At 39.0% G+C, this 18,546-nt stretch overlaps 1 protein-coding gene across 1 annotated transcript in view; it reads left to right on the top strand.

The window, feature by feature from the left end:
- Nucleotides 1–9,269: 9,269 nt before the first annotated feature.
- The window catches only part of Pex7 (peroxisomal biogenesis factor 7), a 96,827-nt gene continuing 87,550 nt past the window's right edge, over nucleotides 9,270–18,546 (top strand). The window contains exons 1-3 of the mRNA XM_008822053.2: nucleotides 9,270–9,492; nucleotides 11,259–11,316; nucleotides 12,590–12,740. Of these exons, the coding sequence (XP_008820275.1) occupies nucleotides 9,378–9,492; nucleotides 11,259–11,316; nucleotides 12,590–12,740 (324 nt within the window). The 5' untranslated portion in view covers nucleotides 9,270–9,377. The remainder of the gene's footprint in view (nucleotides 9,493–11,258; nucleotides 11,317–12,589; nucleotides 12,741–18,546) is intronic.

Genomic DNA, 18,546 nt, shown 5'->3' with positions numbered 1-18,546 from the left:
TCTATCTATCTATCTATCATCTATCTATCATCTATCTATCATCATCTATCTTTTATCTATCTATCGATCTAACTATCATCTATCTCTTTATCTCTATCTATCATCTATCATCTATCTATCTATATCATCTATCTATCTCTATCTATCTATCATCTATCTACCTATTTATCATGTATCATCATCTATCTATCTATCATCCATCATCTATCTACTGGGTTGTTTTTTGGGTTTTTTTTATTTGTCCTAGAAATAATTTGATTAAAAACAGGACACAAGTATGGACAAAAGTAATAGCACATTTTCTAGTTTCACTAAAAGGGGAAATTCCTTTAGCAGTATATTAGTCAGCTCTGGCTGCCATAACAAAATATCCTAGACTGAGTGGTTTGAGCAATAGACTTTTTTTTTTTTCACATTTCTGGTAGCTAGACATCCATAATTAAGGTGGCAGCAAGTCTGGTGAAAGGATCTCCCCTACCCCCAGCTTATACATGGTTACCTTTTCAATATGTTCTCACAGACCTTTATACATAAGGGAATATTCTGATATCTCTTTCTCTTGTTATACAGACACCAGTCCTACTGCACAAAGACCATACCCCTCATGATGTCATTTAACCTTAATTAGCTTCATGCAGGTCCTATCTCTAAATACAACCAAATTGAGAGATAGTAGTGGCAAGTAATGATAATTGTGACAACACAATAGGAAACTCCATACTGTATGTGAATTTAGCTTTGCAAATGACCTTAGTTTTGGCCTAAGTGATTAAAGGTGGGCAGTTTAGCCGATAGTAAAAACCAGGTAATTGCTCCATGCTTTCTTGTTTCCCCCCTTTCTCTCCTCTATTCTTACATTCCTGTGCTAACCATTCTGGATATTATGGTTAGATGCCTGAACGAAGTCTTTCTTTCAAAGGATCTATGATCTTAGGTTCATAGAATTTAACACCCACTATTCAGTATTTTTAAGGCAAAAAACAACTACAAACAGTGACCGTAGAAATTAATAGGAATAATGATACATCTACTTCTATTTTAAATGATCAACTTCAAATTATTCAAACTTCAGGAGAGAAAGAAATCTGATTTCACTGGGTGCTTACTATGTACCTGGTATGATGCTAGGTCCTTTGTATCTTTTCACCATTAAATACAGGAGCCCCAGAGACCAATTTTACCTCCATTTACAAATAAGGAAGTTGAAGGGAAGTAACTTGATCATGTTGTTTTCATAGTTAGTGGTGAATCTGCTTTTAAACCCGAATCTTCTGAACTCCAAAGCCTGTTCTTAACAATAAAATTTTGGGTAAAAATGTACACATAGAATCTTAAGTAGATTTGGAATCCTCTGTATTGTTAAAAAAATATGTGATGAAAATATGAGTTGGTATCCAAGATATACTATAGGAGTTTTTAATTGATAGTTGCATATGGTACATTGAAAAATAGATAACATAACATAGTCTTGTTCTATATTTCCTTTCAGTGTCTCCATTCTTTTTCCCAATGAAGCTGTGACATGTTTCCTTGCTTCTCAGGAATATTCTAAAAAGTTATAAGCAGGTCATGTACATATCTACATATATACCTATACATACATTTCCCCCCTTGGAAAACAACTTTTTTTTTGAGACAGGGTTTCATGTAGTCCATGTTGACCTTGAACTCCAACTCCCTATGCAGTGGAGGATGACTTTGAACATCTGGTTTTCCTTTTTCCACCTCCTGGGTGCTAGGATTACATATGTGTGCCACCATGCCCAGTTTATGTAATGGTGGGGATTGAAGTCAGGGCTTCATGCATGTTGGACAGGCACTTTACCAATTGAGCTACATCTTTAGACCCACAGGCATCTTAAAAACACAAATGATGGCATAGTTTAAGCATTGTTAGGAACTTTTCTCTTTTTTGTTAAATAATATTCAGTTACCTCTCTGTAGCTGCAGAGCATTAATTCCAGAACACTCTTTGAGTAACAAAATCCAAGGATGCTTCAGTCTCTAGTATAGAATGGCATAGTGTTTCATATAATAAATGCTCCTTTATAGTTTAAATCATTTCTAGATTACTTATAATACCTAATACAATGTCAACAGTTATTGTACTTGTTAATATAAAATAACTCTGCTCTAAGGGTTATAAGAAAATAGTTTTTTTTCTAAAATAACCATGTGTGACCATAATTCAAGAATATGGATTCAAGTTACCATGAATGCCATGTCCCATCATAGAAGAGGGCACATGAGGTTTTGTTCTGTGACTACAGAACAAAAGAAACTTATGTAAACACATTTATCAGTCACATTGATGGAAACTGTCACAGAGGTGGGCCACAGCCAGGCAGAAAGTCCCTCCTTTAGTTTTTAGGTGTTACAATATTCTTAGCTTTAGAGTTGGTGGAGGTTAGAAGTCAGGCTGCTTAACTACTAGATAAAATTGCAAGAATTTTATATAGTAGTCATGCAGGTGTTAGATTAGATGCAGAGGTTGGATAGTAAAGGGCTATTTAAAGGCATGAAATACAGTCCATGATAACTTTGGCTCTTGGCCTGCAACCATTGCTCCACAAGTCAGGATGCTATAGTCAGCCAACATTGGCTGCAGGTTCTGTACTATAGATGATTTCTTCAGGTTTCTTCAGAGAACTTCATTTCATGTATGTATTGTGTATTAGTCAAGGTTCTCCAAAGAAACAGAACCAGTAGAATGAATATGTATAGAGATTTATCAGCTTAGCTCACAGGATAGAGTCCGAATAGACCAACAATGGCTGCACCACACTGGAGAGGCTGAGAATCCATAGTCGCTCAGTCCACAAGGCTGGGTGTCTCAGTAGTCCCAATCCGGTGCTGAAGGTCTGACAAATTCCAAAATATCAGCTAGTCTTCAGTCTACAGCAGCAAGACGAACTCACCAGCGAGAGAGAAGGCAAGCCGCAAAAAGCCCCGCGTTCTCCTCTGCCTTGGTCTTTTATACCGGCTGCCATCAGAAGGTAACGCCTACATTTAGGGTGTGTCTTCCCGCTTTAGATGATCCAGTCAAGAAGATCTCTTTCATTTCAGTTAATCTCAGATCCAATCAAGTTGACACCCAGGATTAGCCATCACATATTGTCTGGGGAAGGATGGAAGAAGTTCTGTATGTGGTTAGTACTGACATAATTTTTTTCTCAAAGTGCTGTCCATTGATTCATTGAATCTACAGATTCAGAACACATGGATACAGATGCCAAAGCGTTTCTTCTTTGAATCAAAAGCTCCAGAGTGAGAAGACTTGCTTTTCATTAGATACTCTCCAAATAGTCTTTTACCACATGTATATATTACTTTCTTAAGATTACAAAATAAGCATGCAAAAAAACTTCTATATGTCCTTGATGGTTGGATGACTATCTCAAAAAAAAAAAAAAGTTTTTTCAAGGAAATGAATTCAAGGTCAACTTTCTTCCTTTTAAATTTTGTGGCAGTATTTTGTAGTTCTTGAGGAACACAATTTTCATCAATATTTACTTCACAAATAAAGCTTCAGATTGGGGGAAGCCACCTAAAATCAATTCCCCACTGAAAGGGACTGTTACCATGTTGTTGATGAGGTACAGAATCCAAGCTTTGGGGTAAAGCTTGGCTACCATCTGGTGGTCAAGTTTGAATAAAAATAACCAAGTACAGAGAATTTTCTTTATAACAAACTTTAAAGTTATAATAAAAAGATTAGAATCCACTAGACTTTATAGATAGGAAAATACAACTCCAAAATATAAAGACTTCTGACAGGCTTGCTTTCTCCATTGTAAAACTGTCTTAAAAGCCAGTCATTTTATAAACATTCTTATTCAGTTTGCCACAAAGAGGGGATGATCTGCATGATGACTCAAAAAGGAGAAAAAAATACGAAAGGCAATTGTAATTCCTCTAAACTATGATAAATGCTTGTTGTTTTCAAATTTGAAAGTAGAATTTTAGCATGGTTTGTGTTTCTGGAATTATTCAACCTTGATGGTGAATATGAAAAAGGACATCGAGCTCACTTGTAGGATAGGAAGGCAAGACTTTTCCTGCGTAGGGGGCAGCATTAAAAAAATTCAATAAAACTGTGGGTGTAAGGAACAATAGACTCTTTCAGAAGAAATCTGTGGGCAAATCTTTGGAGATGGGTGGGAGATTTAACTTTGTTTTTAAGCTTATGAATATTTTCGTTCTGAAAGGTGGTAGAGAGTAATAGCCAATTTTAGTAGTAGTGAATTTGGTTAGCAGTATATAGTTGCATAATTCCAAAACTTCAGTTGACTTAAAGTTGTCATCAGAGTTTTCTTAATGCATCAGAATTTTTAAAAATTAAATGTATTTGTTTTTATTTTATGTGGATGTATGCTTTGCCTGAATGTATATAAGTGCATCACATTTGTGCAGTGTCCACAGAGGCCAGAAGAGAGTGTGGGATCCCCTGGAACTGGAGTTACAGACAGTAATTAATTACCACATAGGTGCTGGGTCCTCTGGAAGAGCAGCCAGTGCTCTTAACTGCTGAGGTGTCTCTTCAGCTCCCAGACTTTTAAAAAAACATTTCATTTTAAATAAACTGCACATAGTCAAGTTTCAAAAAGAAGTTTAAAGTTCCATATTCCTTTTGCACCGATTCACAAATATTAATATTTTATCATATGCATTTTATCTACTTATGTGTTACCTATAATTTTATTTTATTATTTTTATTTTATGTGTATAAGTGTATTGCCTGCATGTGTATTAGTGCACCCATGTCATGGAGTGCCCATGGAAGTCAGAAGAGGGCATTGGATCCCTTGTAAATGGAATTACAGATGATTGTGAGCTGCCATGTGGGTGCTCAGAATCAAACCAAGGTCCTCTGCAAGAGCAGCCAGTGCTCTTAACTGTTGAGCCATCTCTCTGCCCCCATGTGTTATCTATGATTTTAAATGATTGAGATTAAATTGCAGGTTTGATGTATATTTCCTAACAAGAATATTGTCTTGCAAAAATTAAAAACAATGAACAAAATCAGGAAATTAGCATAAATGAAAACTATACTGAATACTTTGGCCAGCTGTCCCTTGTGCCCTTGACTGCAGAAAGAAAGCATCATTTTGGTGCAGGATCTACCTCAGGAGCATGTCTTGTATGAGTTGTAATGTCTCTGTGGAGGGCTTTAACTACAACAGTCTCTTACTTTGTTTTTTAAAACAGGGCATAGGTATGAAGCCCAAGCTAGTCCTGAACTTGATCTGTGGCAGGGATTTGTACATGCCAGGCAGGCACACTACCACTGAGCTACATCCTTCACCTGCTGATGGTTCTTGACTACCACAATGGTCATCTTGTAATTTAATTACAAGATTTTTTTCCATAGGTGATTCTAGATCCTGTGAAGTTGATAACAGATAATAATCATCACAGCTATAACCTATAATTGTCAAGTTAAAAATGTAGATTTTAAATTTTATTTTATTGTTGAGAATTTCATACATAAGTATTTGCAGTATTTCCATCCTTCCCAGTCCTCCATCCTCTCTCCCTCTCAATTTCTTAGCCTCTTTTTTATTACTGTTATATTTATATATTTTATGTATATGTATGATTGTTTTGTCTGCATGTATTTAAGTGCATCATGTGCATGCAATGCCTATGGAGGCCAGAAGAGGGAATTGGATCCCTTGGAACTGGAGTTACATTGTTAGCTGCATGTGGGTGCTAGAAACCAAACCCAGGTCCTCTGTAAGAGCAGCAAGTGCTTTTAACCCCTGAGCCATCTCTCCAGCTCCAACTATCAAAATTTCATTGGGCCAATACATGTACAGTACAATAAAATATTCTAGGCTCTATTTTTATCTTGAGCTCATTAAAAGAAAAAAAAAACACAAAAATTTTCTTGGGTTTCTCAAATAAGTACCTTTTAAATTTCCACTTAATGTTGAAGATTTGATCATGATGGAAATAGTAGCTACTTCACCCTAGAAGTTCATTGTGGGCACAGCCTTTCAGTGGCAGGCACAGGCATTAATGGGTACTAGCTGTTTAACTTTGTGGTCTTACTCTGTTACCTGTGAGTTGAAAGAACTCTTTAGCTAATTATGAATAATATAAAAGTTTAAGTTGGAATTGAACTTGCCCGCATCTGCAACCTGAATGACAGTAGTCTTCATGAAGACACTGATGCAGGGACACATAAAGCCATCTTGTGTCACCCTTGAGAACAGCACACAGAAGATATAAGTGAAGTGATACTACCTGCATTGGATCTCAGGTTTCTGTAAGTGCAAAGGTCCTGGAACAAATGAATGTACAAATATCCCCTTGAGTATAAACTTCTAAGTTTCAAATATTACATTTGGTGCATGTCCTAGTTTGTATATATTGTTATAAACCACTGTGACGAAAACCAACTTGGCAAGAAAAGGGTTTATTTCATCTTTTTTTTTTTCTCGGTCATTTTGAGACAGGGTCTCCCTGTAGCCCCAGCTGTTCTGGAACTTGCTATACAGACCAGGCTGGCCTTGAACTCAAGGAGATCCACCTGCCTCTGCCTCCCGAGTGCTGGGACTAAAGGCGTGTGCCACCACGCCTGGCCTATTTCATCTTATATCTCTCAGGTCACAGTCCTTCACTGAGGACGTCAAAGCAGGAAGTCAAGGCAGAAACCTGGAGACAGGAATTGAAGCAGGGACCAAACGAACTGGCTTGCTCCTCCCAGCTTGTTTCTCCCTCAGGCTTACTACCTTTCTTATATATCCCAGGCCCACCTGCCCAGAGATGGTACTGCCCACCATGGGCTGAGCATTCCCACATTAATCAGCAATTAGGAAAATGTCCCACAGACATGGCCACAGGCCATTCTGATGAAGGGAATTTCTCAATTGAGGGTCCCTCTTATCAGGTGATTCTAGTTTAGGTAAACTTGACAAAAAACTAGCACAATATACTATTGGCTAATAAAACTGGAGTATATAACTGGAACCCCATTTTCAGCCTTAATCTATAAAGCTGAATGTTAATAATTGAACATGAGTCTCTTTGTTTTCCGGCCTGTACTCATACCCACATTGCTATGTGAGGAAATCCGCTCTGGTGTCCTCTGGATCTATACAATGCCTAGGCCTTCAGTTAAGGTGTCAGAATTGCACGGATGATATCCTTTATTGAGCATCTTAAGAATCTCTGAGCCTGGGGCTGGGGTTGTAGCTCAGTGGCAGTGCACTTGCCAAGGGTGTATGAGGCCATGCTTCCCCTGCCTCCCCCAAACAGTCTCCCAACGTGCTTTGGAGCATATTGTTCCTTTAGGAGGGCCAGAGTATGATTCCACTGTCCAAGTCTTTGCCAGTGCTGAACACTTCTCCCTAAATGTGCTTTTTGGTTTTTTTTGAGATAGGGTCTCATGGTATAGCCCTGAGTGCTAGGATTAAAGGCATGTGCCATCATACCTGGCCTCCAAATGTGCTTTCTGTGCTGTAGTCAGCATAAGAGAATCACTCACAGTAATGTTTCATTGATTTATTTGTGCATGTATGCATGTATGTGTGTGTGTGTGTGTGTGTGTGTGTGTGTGTGGTGTACCCATGTGTATGAGCAGGTGGTCACAATGGTGCATGCACAGAAGCTAGAGGAGGACATCAGGTGTCCTGCTCTGTCACTTTCCACTCTTATTCTCTTGGAACACAGTCTGCCACTGAACTTGGAGCTGCACTGGTAATCAGTAAACCCCAGTAATTCTCTCTTCATCCTCCATAGAGCTTGGCTGGCACAGGAGTTTTTTAAAATGCAGTTTGGGGGGTGGGGGTATAGCTAGTTGTATGGTAGCGCACTTTTATAACAAACATGTGAAGTCCTGAGTTTGATTCCCAGCATTAAAAAAAATTTCCCATTTCATGCTGTAGGATTTTGAATGAACATGCCTATGGTGTACCTCAAGAATCTGCATTATGGAAGTCACCCGACAAGCTTCTGAGGCAATGGGCTTGTGTGGTTTGGGAGTGAGAGATGTCATAGGTCCCAAACTATCTGCCTCTACACAGTTATTAGTTGTTATGAATTAATAATGGATCAACATAATTTATTATTATTCATGAACAAACCTACAGAAAATTAACATATTGTGATTTAATGTACATTTTTTTTCTTTTTGTCTTTCTTCATTCAGTTAGTAGCTAGATCCTTTGTGGTTCCTGCCTCAGGGTACTTGAACTGGCATAGCTGTACAGAACTTTTGGTGAAAGCATGTATTCAATGGACAGTGTTTTGAGGTGTCCTTGGGGAGGGTGAGGTTAAAAGATAACCATGTCTGGGTCTAGAGAGATGGCCTAGCAATTAAGAGCACTGGCTGCTCTTGCAGAGGACCCAGCTTCAGTTTCCAGCAACCAAATGGCAGCTAACAACCATCTATAACTCAGTTCCAGGGGATCTGATACCCTTTTCTGGTCTCTGCAGGTATTGCATGCATGTAGTGTACTTACATACATGCAGGCAAAACACCCATAATAAATAAATACATACATAAAATTTAAGAAGAATGACCATGTAATGGCAGTGACGGAGAAAATGTTGAAGAGGGCAGCCCAAAGCACGGGAAGGTGGTGGCAATATGGTTTCAGGAGGACTTCAGGTAAGTGGGAGCCCATCTCAATGACTGCTAATACTCAAGCATGGCATGTAAGTACACATTCAGACTCTCATGCTCATCTTCCACACTGCACACACTTGGCAAATGTTTGAAAGAACGAATTAATGAGCCTTGGTTTTCCAGTTACCCCAAGATCTGAGCACAGTGTAATTGTGCATATAACACATAAAAAAATTTAGTTGCAAAAAAAAAATTTTTTTTAGTTGCTTATACTGTCCTTTTCCTTTAGCTTCAGTATTTACTAACTCAATATCGCTTCAAATTACCTTGGGTAACACAGCACTCTATTCATGGACTTTTTGGACTAGCGAACTGGTTTCAGAGTTTGCGGTGACTTGTTACATTTCATAATCAGCAGGAAATGTCTGGATGCCAATCTTTCAAAAGTTCAAAGAATTAGAAAAAGACAAGATTGCTCCGCCCTGAAAGGTGAGATGCAACACGCACAACTGTCGGAAGTGTCTCCTAGTTTTCTTCATTAGGTCTAGAATAGAATCTAAGAAGGCTGGGTCATTTAAATCAGTATTAAGCAATTGACTTTGCCCAAAAGAAAAATGGTCTCTGTTGAAGTCAACGCCCTTTCCTATGCGACCCAATAGGAATCCAGGATTCGGGCGCCGGCGCTCTCACTTCCGCCCGGTCTTCCATAGCCTCTAAGTTCTCTGAGGGAGTCCTAGCGTGCGGCTTCTACCTCCCGATTGCTTTTGTGGCCTAGCTGCGAGGCCGAGCCGTGGCGGGCGGGATGAGCGCCGTGCGGATGCTGAGGGTGCCGGGCCGCCACGGCTACGCCGTCGAGTTCTCCCCGTACCTTCCGGGCCGCCTGGCCTGCGCCACGGCGCAGCACTACGGCATCGTGGGTGAGCCCGGGCCGCGCCGCCGGGGCGGGAGTGCGGGCTCGCGGGCGTAGCTACACGCTTCCGAGTGTGCCTTGCCGCCCGTCGCCACCAGGGGGAGACAGAGGGCCGTGCCGCCTCCTGGATGGCTGCTGGGCAGTGGTTCCGGAGGTGTGGGTCTCCCACTTCAGTCCCGGCAAGCGACCTGGAGCCTTGAGGACCGTACTGTCACATGGACTCATACTGGAGCCGTGGGAAAGCTCTGGAACAGGAATGCACTTCTCTGCTCTGCGTGTGTTGAGGGGGATGGGAGTGGGGAGCAGGGTCACGAGTTCAAAGTCAGCCCAGACTACAACATAGGGAGACCTTGACCCTTTCAAAAAAAAAAACCCCAGAAAGTTTTGTGGTTACCTTGAGTTGTCTCATGGAAAATGATTAAGGAGGTAAAACTTGCATTTAAGCATGACTGATTTAAGAATACCAACTTCTGGAGCTGCTCTTGTAGAGGACACTGATTTGGTTCCCAGCATCCAAAAGGTAGCTAGCAACTGTCTGTAACTCCAGTTCCAGGAGATCCAAGGCCCTCTTCTGCCTTCCATGGGCATTGCATGCATATGATGCACTTACACACATGCAGGCAAAACACTTATACACAATAAAATAACAACAACAAAAAATAAAAGCTAACTCCTGAGCATGTAGGTAGAAACATCTGTCAAGAGGCCCATGCTGTGTCTCCAGTGGATTGTCAAGGAACAGCAAAGATGTACATCCATTCTTGATTTTTTTTCCTTTTTGCAATGCATGCCTCAGCTATGGATTGCATACTGGAGCAGAAAGCAGTGAATCGTTGCATTATGTCAGCAAGCAATATTTTTGTTTTGTCTACATTATTTAAAAAGTGATTTTCTTTTTAAAGTCAGTGGGAAATAACTTGTTTTCTTATCATTTCTGCCCTTATCACTTGGTGCTTGCATGTTCACCTATCAATTCTGGTCTCCAGTTAGAATGGAGACTCATCAGCCTTTAATATTTACATTTTTTGCAAAAATTCCTGAGGAGGAGTGTTTAGTTGTTTTGTTTAGCAGTCATGTTTAAATGGAGGTTTTAGCTCCTTACAAATTAAAACATTTATTGATCACAAAGAATTCAAAGTATAATTCTTTTAAGACTTTAATGGCAACCAAGTATATATATATATATATTTAATAATTAGAGCCATCCTACCTTCCAAAATTCTAAACTCAGATTCATTTTGGTCCAGTATTAGTAGGGTTCCATGGGGGCAGGGGAGAGAGAGATACATTAGTTCTTTGGCAAAATAATCATTGCTGGCAGATTAGTGAAACTGATACTGTTGTCTACACCAACAAACGTGTTTCCACACATACTCTGGTGTGAAATACCATGTTAGATGTATCTTATATTGACCAGCAAGGCTGGATCACAGACTGCTGTAGGGTCTGTTAAGCCTGAGGTTTCTCCTCTGTCAGTAAGGATGTGAACACCAAAAGATGTAAATAATATTAAAGGCACTCAGGCAGCTTTCCCCTCTGTTAGTGTGTCTGGAGTCCAGTCGGGGGAGATAGGAAGTCAATTATTTAATCATTGAAACCTACTATGAAACTTCTAGTCGTATTGTATACATAGTCCTAGTCATTTAAGGGGAAATGTAGTAGTAAAATCTGGTTTTCAGTGTTGATACTTAATCTTCGGTGTTCCCCTGGCAGGCTCAACAGCATGACCTTGTTTTTTGTTTGTTTGTTTGTTTGTTTGTTTGTTCTCTCTAGGCTGTGGAACTCTACTAATATTGGATCAAAATGAATCTGGGCTCCAGATTTTTAGAAGGTAAGGTGGCTCTAATTAGTAAACTTGCATATACTCTCAGTTGCTGTTGAAGTCTCAGTTGAATTACTTTTTGAATTTTTGTGACTAGTAAGAAATTTTAATTTGTGGTATAAAAGGAACTTTAGCTGGGCATGGTGGTGCGTGCCTTTAATCCTAGCACTCGAGAGGTAAAGGCAGGTGGATCTCTGAGTATTAGGTCAGTCTGTTTACATAGAAAGTTCTAGGCCAGCCAGTGCTACATAGTGAGACTCTGTCTCAATAAAACAAAAGCACTTTAATAATGGCATAGTATAGAAATTATTTTTTTTTTGCTATTAAGTTCTGATTATGCTATTTTTCTCCTGAAGCATATTTTTAGTTTCCATTTATACATTATGACATTTGGGGTTGGGAGAGATGATTCAGCAGTTAAGAGCACAGAGGACCTGGGTTTGATTCCCAGCACCCACATGGTGGCTAACAAGTGTCCATAACTCCAGTTCCAGGGGAATCTGATGCCCTCTTCTGACCTTCATGGGCATTGTGCGACACAGATGCACTCACATACATGCAGGCAATACACTCATACATGCAAAATAAAAATAATTATTAAAAATATAAATTATGACATTTAAACTTAAAACTGAACTAACTAGTGTACTCTGTGAAATTACCTGTCCTTGCTGTCTTAACATAATTTAGCTTTACTTAACCAAGAGCTGATGCTCATTTGTAGGCTACCTGGCTCTTCTCATTCTTTCTTTCCATGAGTGTCTTCTGGGTGTGATCTCATTGGTACGTCATCAGGATTAGTCAAAGGCAGAGAAAAGAAAATCTGTCAGGAAGTGACTACCTGTTCACAACTCAGGTGTAAGATTTATGTGATAAGCATTATATAGCTCAGATGAAAGATTGTGGGAAAATTTAAAACCATTGGTCTAAATTAGCATTTTGAAGTTTGGGCTGTCCTGTCCTGTGAGTCACGGAACAGCGGAGCGCCAGGTATGACAGCTTGCCTTGGTCTCAGAAGCTGCATATTGGAGGTCGTGAAACCCAGTTTTAACCCAGCTTTCTAGTTATCTTCCTGTGTTTCCTGAGCTCCGTTAGCCTTTCTGAACTGTTTCCACTTCCTGCATTACTTATCTCTCATAGTTTTGAAGATCATATGACACCATGTTTGCTAAAATATGTGAAAAACTAAAGAGAAAAATAGTAACTGTAAAATTGTGATTGTTAGTGTTTTCTGTTCAGCTTCACGTATAAATTCATAATTTTCTTTTTAATCCTGGTGTAGCTTTGACTGGAATGATGGTTTGTTTGACGTGACCTGGAGTGAAAATAATGAACACATCCTTGTCACCTGCAGTGGCGATGGCTTACTGCAGCTCTGGGACACTGCCAGAGCCACAGGGCCCCTACACGTCTACAAAGAACACACTCAGGAGGTATGACACGGATCTCTGCCGTGACTGCTTTTCTTTCTTAGACTTTAGTTGAAATTTCTTTGGGGATAAACACAGAGGAAATGTTTTCAGGGGACAAGCCTAAGCATTAAGGTTTCTTATACATAGTAGATGTCACTTATTACTTAATTATTCAGACATAGAATAATTCTTGGCCTACCAAAAGGTTAGGCTTCTCTCTAGGCAGTAAAAATGCCTCCAGTAGTGCCTCCTGTGACTCCTGTGGCATCGTTTCCTCCACAGAGCCCCATTGCTTTTGTATGCTGTAAGAATATGCCTGCTATGCAGTGCCTTAAGATAGAGGGGGGCAGGCTTTTCACAAATAATCACAAGATGCCCCTAGGCCTCAATAAGATTCATGAGGATTTTCAGAACAATTTGAGCAACAGTATCAAATACTGTTGAAGTTGAACTTACTAAAGGAAATTTAAGACTTACCTTTTAAATGTATATATTTTTAAGTATTTTGTTTTTTTTTAGGTAGATGAGTGTTATTCTTGCATGTATGTAAGTGCGCCTGTGTTATGCAATGCCCGCAGAGGTCAGAAGTGGGTGTCAGAACTGGAATTACTGATGGTTATTGCTGCCATATGCGTGCTGAGAACCAAACTTGGGTCCTCTGCAGGATCAGTATGCACACTTAACCACTGAGCCATCTCTCCAGACCCCTAAAGGAAATTTAAGTCTAAATCTCGTTTGTGTGTCTGCGTCTGTGTGTGTATGTGTATGTATGTGATATAGCATAGCAGATAGTTTGGACTTTCCAAGTAACAAAATACATGCTTGTTTTTAAGGAGCACGATGAAGGTATTCTCTCTTAGTGTTTTACCTTAAATGTTTTAAATTTTCCTCAAGGTAATAATACGTCCTTTAAGTGAAAACTTGCAAATACACTTTCAAGTTTTTACTTCCCAGTATACCTATCTCATTGTAAATCATCAGCAAATGTTTATTAGCTGTAAGAACATTAGTCTTTTGTGAGAAATGTTTAGTTTATGTGAGTATTCCAGTAACATTTTATAGTTATAATTTAAAAAAATCAGTATTTCTACCGTTAGTACTAAAAATAATGAAAAATATGTTACTGCATTATATTGTGATGTTACTGCATTATATTTTGAATGTGGTGATGAATTACCATGTCTTCAGAAAAATTGCTGAATAATAAGATAGTTATGATAAAGGAGGAGCTTTAGTGTCAGAATGTTTAATGAAAGAATTCCTTCAGAATAGTTTATCCAAAAAGTCATACATTTTGAACTTTCATGATTGTTGCTTATTTTGTTGTTGTTGTTCTTTTGAAGTAGAGTCTCTTGTAGCTCAGACTGGCTTGGAAATCACTTATGTAACTGAAAATGAACTTGAAACGATCCTGCTTCCATTGCCAAAGTGTTGGTGTTACAGCATGAACTTCCATGCCTTGCTTATTTTTTCTGTTTTCTTAGACAGTTTGTGTTGAAAAATAGCAATGTTTTTATTTTCTTTCTTTTTAGAATATTGTTTCTTCTCAGGTGTTTATTTTCATAAAATTTTCTTGCCCCTGAGTGCTTATTTATATAAATTATAGGAGGTTAATGAACAGATAATAAAATAACATCTAGTTACATTAAATTGGGTATGCTGATTTAATACTTTTCTTTAGATCAACCTAAAATTAATTACTTCATCCTTTCTAAAAGTAATATTCATGAAACCATAGAAACCATAGGATTCATAACTAGTTTATTATATGCATTTATTTATTTTGAATGTGTTAAGGTAAATATGTGATGACTATGTATACAAGATAAAATAATTTTTTGTATAACCAGTAGTATACATATATTCTCTAAGAAGGTCCATCTAGAATGTTCCTGACTGCTAGTCACTCAGTCTTTTTGAGTTTTACTATTTCAGGAGCTAACTTAATTTGATTTTTTAGATTGTGCGAATGGTTTGAAATTACTTCTTTTATACTAGCCAGGCCTGGTGGCATGTGCCTTTAGTCCCAGCACTCAGGAGGCAGAGGCAGGAAGATCTCTGTGAGCTCTGAGGCCAGCCAGGTTTACATAGTGAGTTCCAGGCTAGCTGTGGCTACAAGGAGCCCCTGTGTCAACAAAACAAAGAAAATTACTTCTTTTATGCCCAAATCAATTTTTCATAAGGACAAACTTTTGCTTCGCATACCTTTCTCTGTGTAGGTGAGAACAAGTGCAGCCCTGTTGTCCTAAAGAGAAACAGTGGAAGTAGCCATCATGTTCCCTGTAGTCCTCCCCCTTGGAACTGTGCATTTGGCATCCTTTTCATCCTGTCCTCAGATGACCTGGTCTCCATGCCCTGTCTTTGCCCTCCTGGAAACCCTCCTTTGATTCTCTCCTGTTTTCAGTGTGTCTTTACTGTCTTGTACTTAATATATTCTGTAATGTGCTGATCAGTACTGTGTTGTATAAGGCTTTGCTCCATAAAATTGAGCCTTTAGTGCTAATAATATTCCTTGAAATGATCATGTAGCTTCCTTGGCTTTGTTGTCACAGTGTTGGGTCACTTTGCATTCCTAGATAAAGCACCTAGATTTTTGTTATTTCAACTGCTCTTAAATCTGTCATTCTATAATTGAGACTAGTTTTTTTGAGTTGAAGACAAACTTTGTTTTGTTTTAGAGAGAGGATCTCACTGTGTAGCCCTGACAGGCCTAAAACTCACTCTGTAGACCAGACTGACCTCAAACTCACAAAGATCCACCTGCCTGTGCCTCCCGAGTGCTGGAACTAACCGTGTGCACTACCATGCCCAGCTTCAAATGCAGTTTTAATTTGAAGTTTTATTTATTTATTTATTTATTTATTTATTTATTTATTTGTGTACTTTGTATGTGAGTGGTGTATACGTGTATGGTGTATGGGTTGTATATGCTCATGCACATGTGTGTGTTGTGTGTACACGTGCGCACGTGCAAAGAGGCCAAAGGAGGATGCTGGGTGTCCTGCTCTGTCATTCTCCACCATATTCCTTTGAGACAGGCTCTCCCACTGAATCTGGAGCTAGACTGGTAGCAGAAAGTCCAGTGATCCTCCTGTCTATTCCTCCCTCAACCTCCCCAGGAGCTCCATATGTTCAGTCATGCCTGGTCTTTCTGTGGGAGTCTTGGGGATTCAAACTCACGTTCTGATGATTGTGCAGCAAGTGCTCTTACCCACTGAGTCATCTCGCCAAATCCCTCAAATGTAATATTCGTTAAATATTTGTATCAAGATCCCTTGGTTGTTAGTGTAATTAAAAATGCAACTGTAAGTGACTTTAGCAATTAGATTTTATTTGACCATTATTGTTATTGCATTTTATCAAGTTGCTGGTGATATGAAAAAACAAAGGCAGCCCATTTAGATATTTTTTTCAGATGTACCCCCATTTATTGATACTGACTTCTGTCTTAGTTTGAGCTGCTATTAAGAACCAGTATGGGGCCTGGAGAGATGGCTCAGCAGTTAAGAGCACTGACTGCTCTTGCAGAGGACCTGGGCTCGATTCCCAGTACCCACATGGTGGCTACGAACCATCCTCAACTCCAGTTCCTGGGAATCCGAAGCCCTCTTCTGACTTCGGCGGCATTGAATGACACGGGTGCACTCACATACATTGCAGGCAATACACTCATACACATAAAAAGTAAAAATAATAAATAAAATATTTTAAAAAAGAACCAGTATGATTAGTATTAAAAATAATGAAAATTACAGTGTACTAAAATATATGGTAAGCTAAGGGAGAATTATGTTGTTATTGTTTGTTTGCTTAACTTCTTGAACTAAGTATTTTAAGTTAAGTAGCTTATAAATAACAAAAACTTGTCACAGTTCTAGATGTTGAAGTCCAAATCAGGGTGCCACATGATCAGGTTCTGGTGACAGTCCTCTGCAGGCTGCAGACTTGTATTCTTTTTTTTTTTTTAAATTTATTTTATATATTGCTTGCATATATGTAAGTGTACCCGTGTAGTGCAATGCCTGTGGCGGTCAGAAGAGGGTGTTGGATCCTCTGGAATTGGAGTTAGGATGGTTGTTAGCCACCTTGTGGGTGCTGGGAATCAAACTAGGTCTTCTGCAAGAGCAGTCAGTGCTCTTAATCACTGAGCCATCTCTTCAGCCTCCAGATGTATATTCTTGCTGTATCATCATGGGATGAGAAAGGATGAGAGAGTTCCTATTTTGTTATTGTTTGTTTGCGGTAGAGTCATGCTCTGTAGCCCTATAGACCAGGCTGGCCTGGAATTTACTAAGAAGTACAGGCTGGTAATTCTCCTGTCTCAGTTTCCCAAGTGTTAGGATTATAGTATGAACCACCATGCCTGGTGAGAGTCGCTTTTGTAAGGACACTAATCCCATTCATGGGAACTACCTTTCCCCTCTAGTTACCTTCCAAACGACCCTCCTATACTGCATCAAATTGGTCGTTAGTATTTCAGCATCTGAATTTGGGTGTGGGGAAAGAAGGAGAGACTCATGTCCATTGGATATTCCAAGTAGTAGCAAACAATTAAAGGTCAAATGAAAGTTTTGAGAAACTAATAAATGTTTGTTGAATTAATTAGTGAGTGAGAATGAACACTTTCTGTCTTTTCACCAGTTTGTTCAGGAAAGCTACATTATAAAATAACATGGCAAACAGTAGGTCACCTTCTGAGGAAGAGTGTGTAATGAAGTATGCATGGCATGGTTTCAGGTAACCTTAGGTTTGAGTCCTAGCTCTGTAACTCACATGCTGTGTGACTTTGGGTACATTCTTTATTTTTCCTAAACCCAAGTTTCTTAGTCTCTAAAGTGAGTATAGTAATAGTTTATGTCAGCGTCATTATTAGTGCTTAACTCTAGCTAGTGTTGAATAAATATAAACTATTATCATTTGTTTTTACAGTGAGGTCAGGAAAACATAAAACAATTTCTCCAGTTCCCCATTTTATTACTTGATTTCTAATTTTTATTATTTATATATTTATTTGAGACAGGGTCTCCTGGTAGCTTCTTCTGGCCCAGAACGCACTATGTAGACCAGACTCAATCTTACAGAAATCTGCCTACCTTTGCCTCCTGAGTGCTGTGATTAAAGGTGTGTGCCATCATGCCCTGCTAATTTTCATTTTTATAATTAACTTGCAGGGTAATAGGTTTCTGTATGGGGTTTTCATACTTATTTCATTTTGATTTGTTCCTCCTCTTCCTGTCCCCCCTCCGTTTCCTTGCTATAGCCTTCCTCTTCCCCCCTCCTCTTCCTCTTCCTCCTCTTCTTCCCTTCTGTTTTGTCCTACTGTTTTTCTTCAGTGTGAAGAATATCTACCAGTTATCTTTCGGATGGAGCAAAATGGAGAAGTCCAAGATTTTAGGTGTGTTTTAGGACTTGAGGAACAAAAGTCTTGATGAATGAAAAGAAACGTACTTGTACACATGGCTTCCAAATTTAATATCAAAGCAGGCATCAGATTCTTCTCTGTATTGTTAAATTGTGCCTGTAGAGGCCGTTGTCCTCTAACCCCATAAAATAACCTGACTTTAGCCTTTGCTGAATATAATAGGATAAGAGTGGACCAATAGGGGAAATTAAAGTTCAATCAGGAGAACAAAAAATAGAGAAGGTGAACTGAACTTTTTCTCTACTTCATGATTTGCGGCATTGTGCTACTGAAAGTGACTTAGTGACTTTAAAGATGGTGCAGAATCAATTTATTTCAAGTTCTTTCAATTTGTTATAGTCTTAAAATCATAAAAATTTGTTCTCATTGTCAAATAACAAGGCTTATCAATTTGCTGCATGAAGC

The sequence above is a fragment of the Nannospalax galili genome, unplaced genomic scaffold (genome assembly GCF_000622305.1).
Source record: "Nannospalax galili isolate Female #2095 unplaced genomic scaffold, S.galili_v1.0 scaffold186, whole genome shotgun sequence".
In the NCBI taxonomy this organism is placed as follows: Eukaryota; Metazoa; Chordata; class Mammalia; order Rodentia; family Spalacidae; genus Nannospalax; species Nannospalax galili.
Note: the sequence above shows the minus strand (reverse complement) of the source record. Positions and strands in the feature narration are given on the sequence as shown.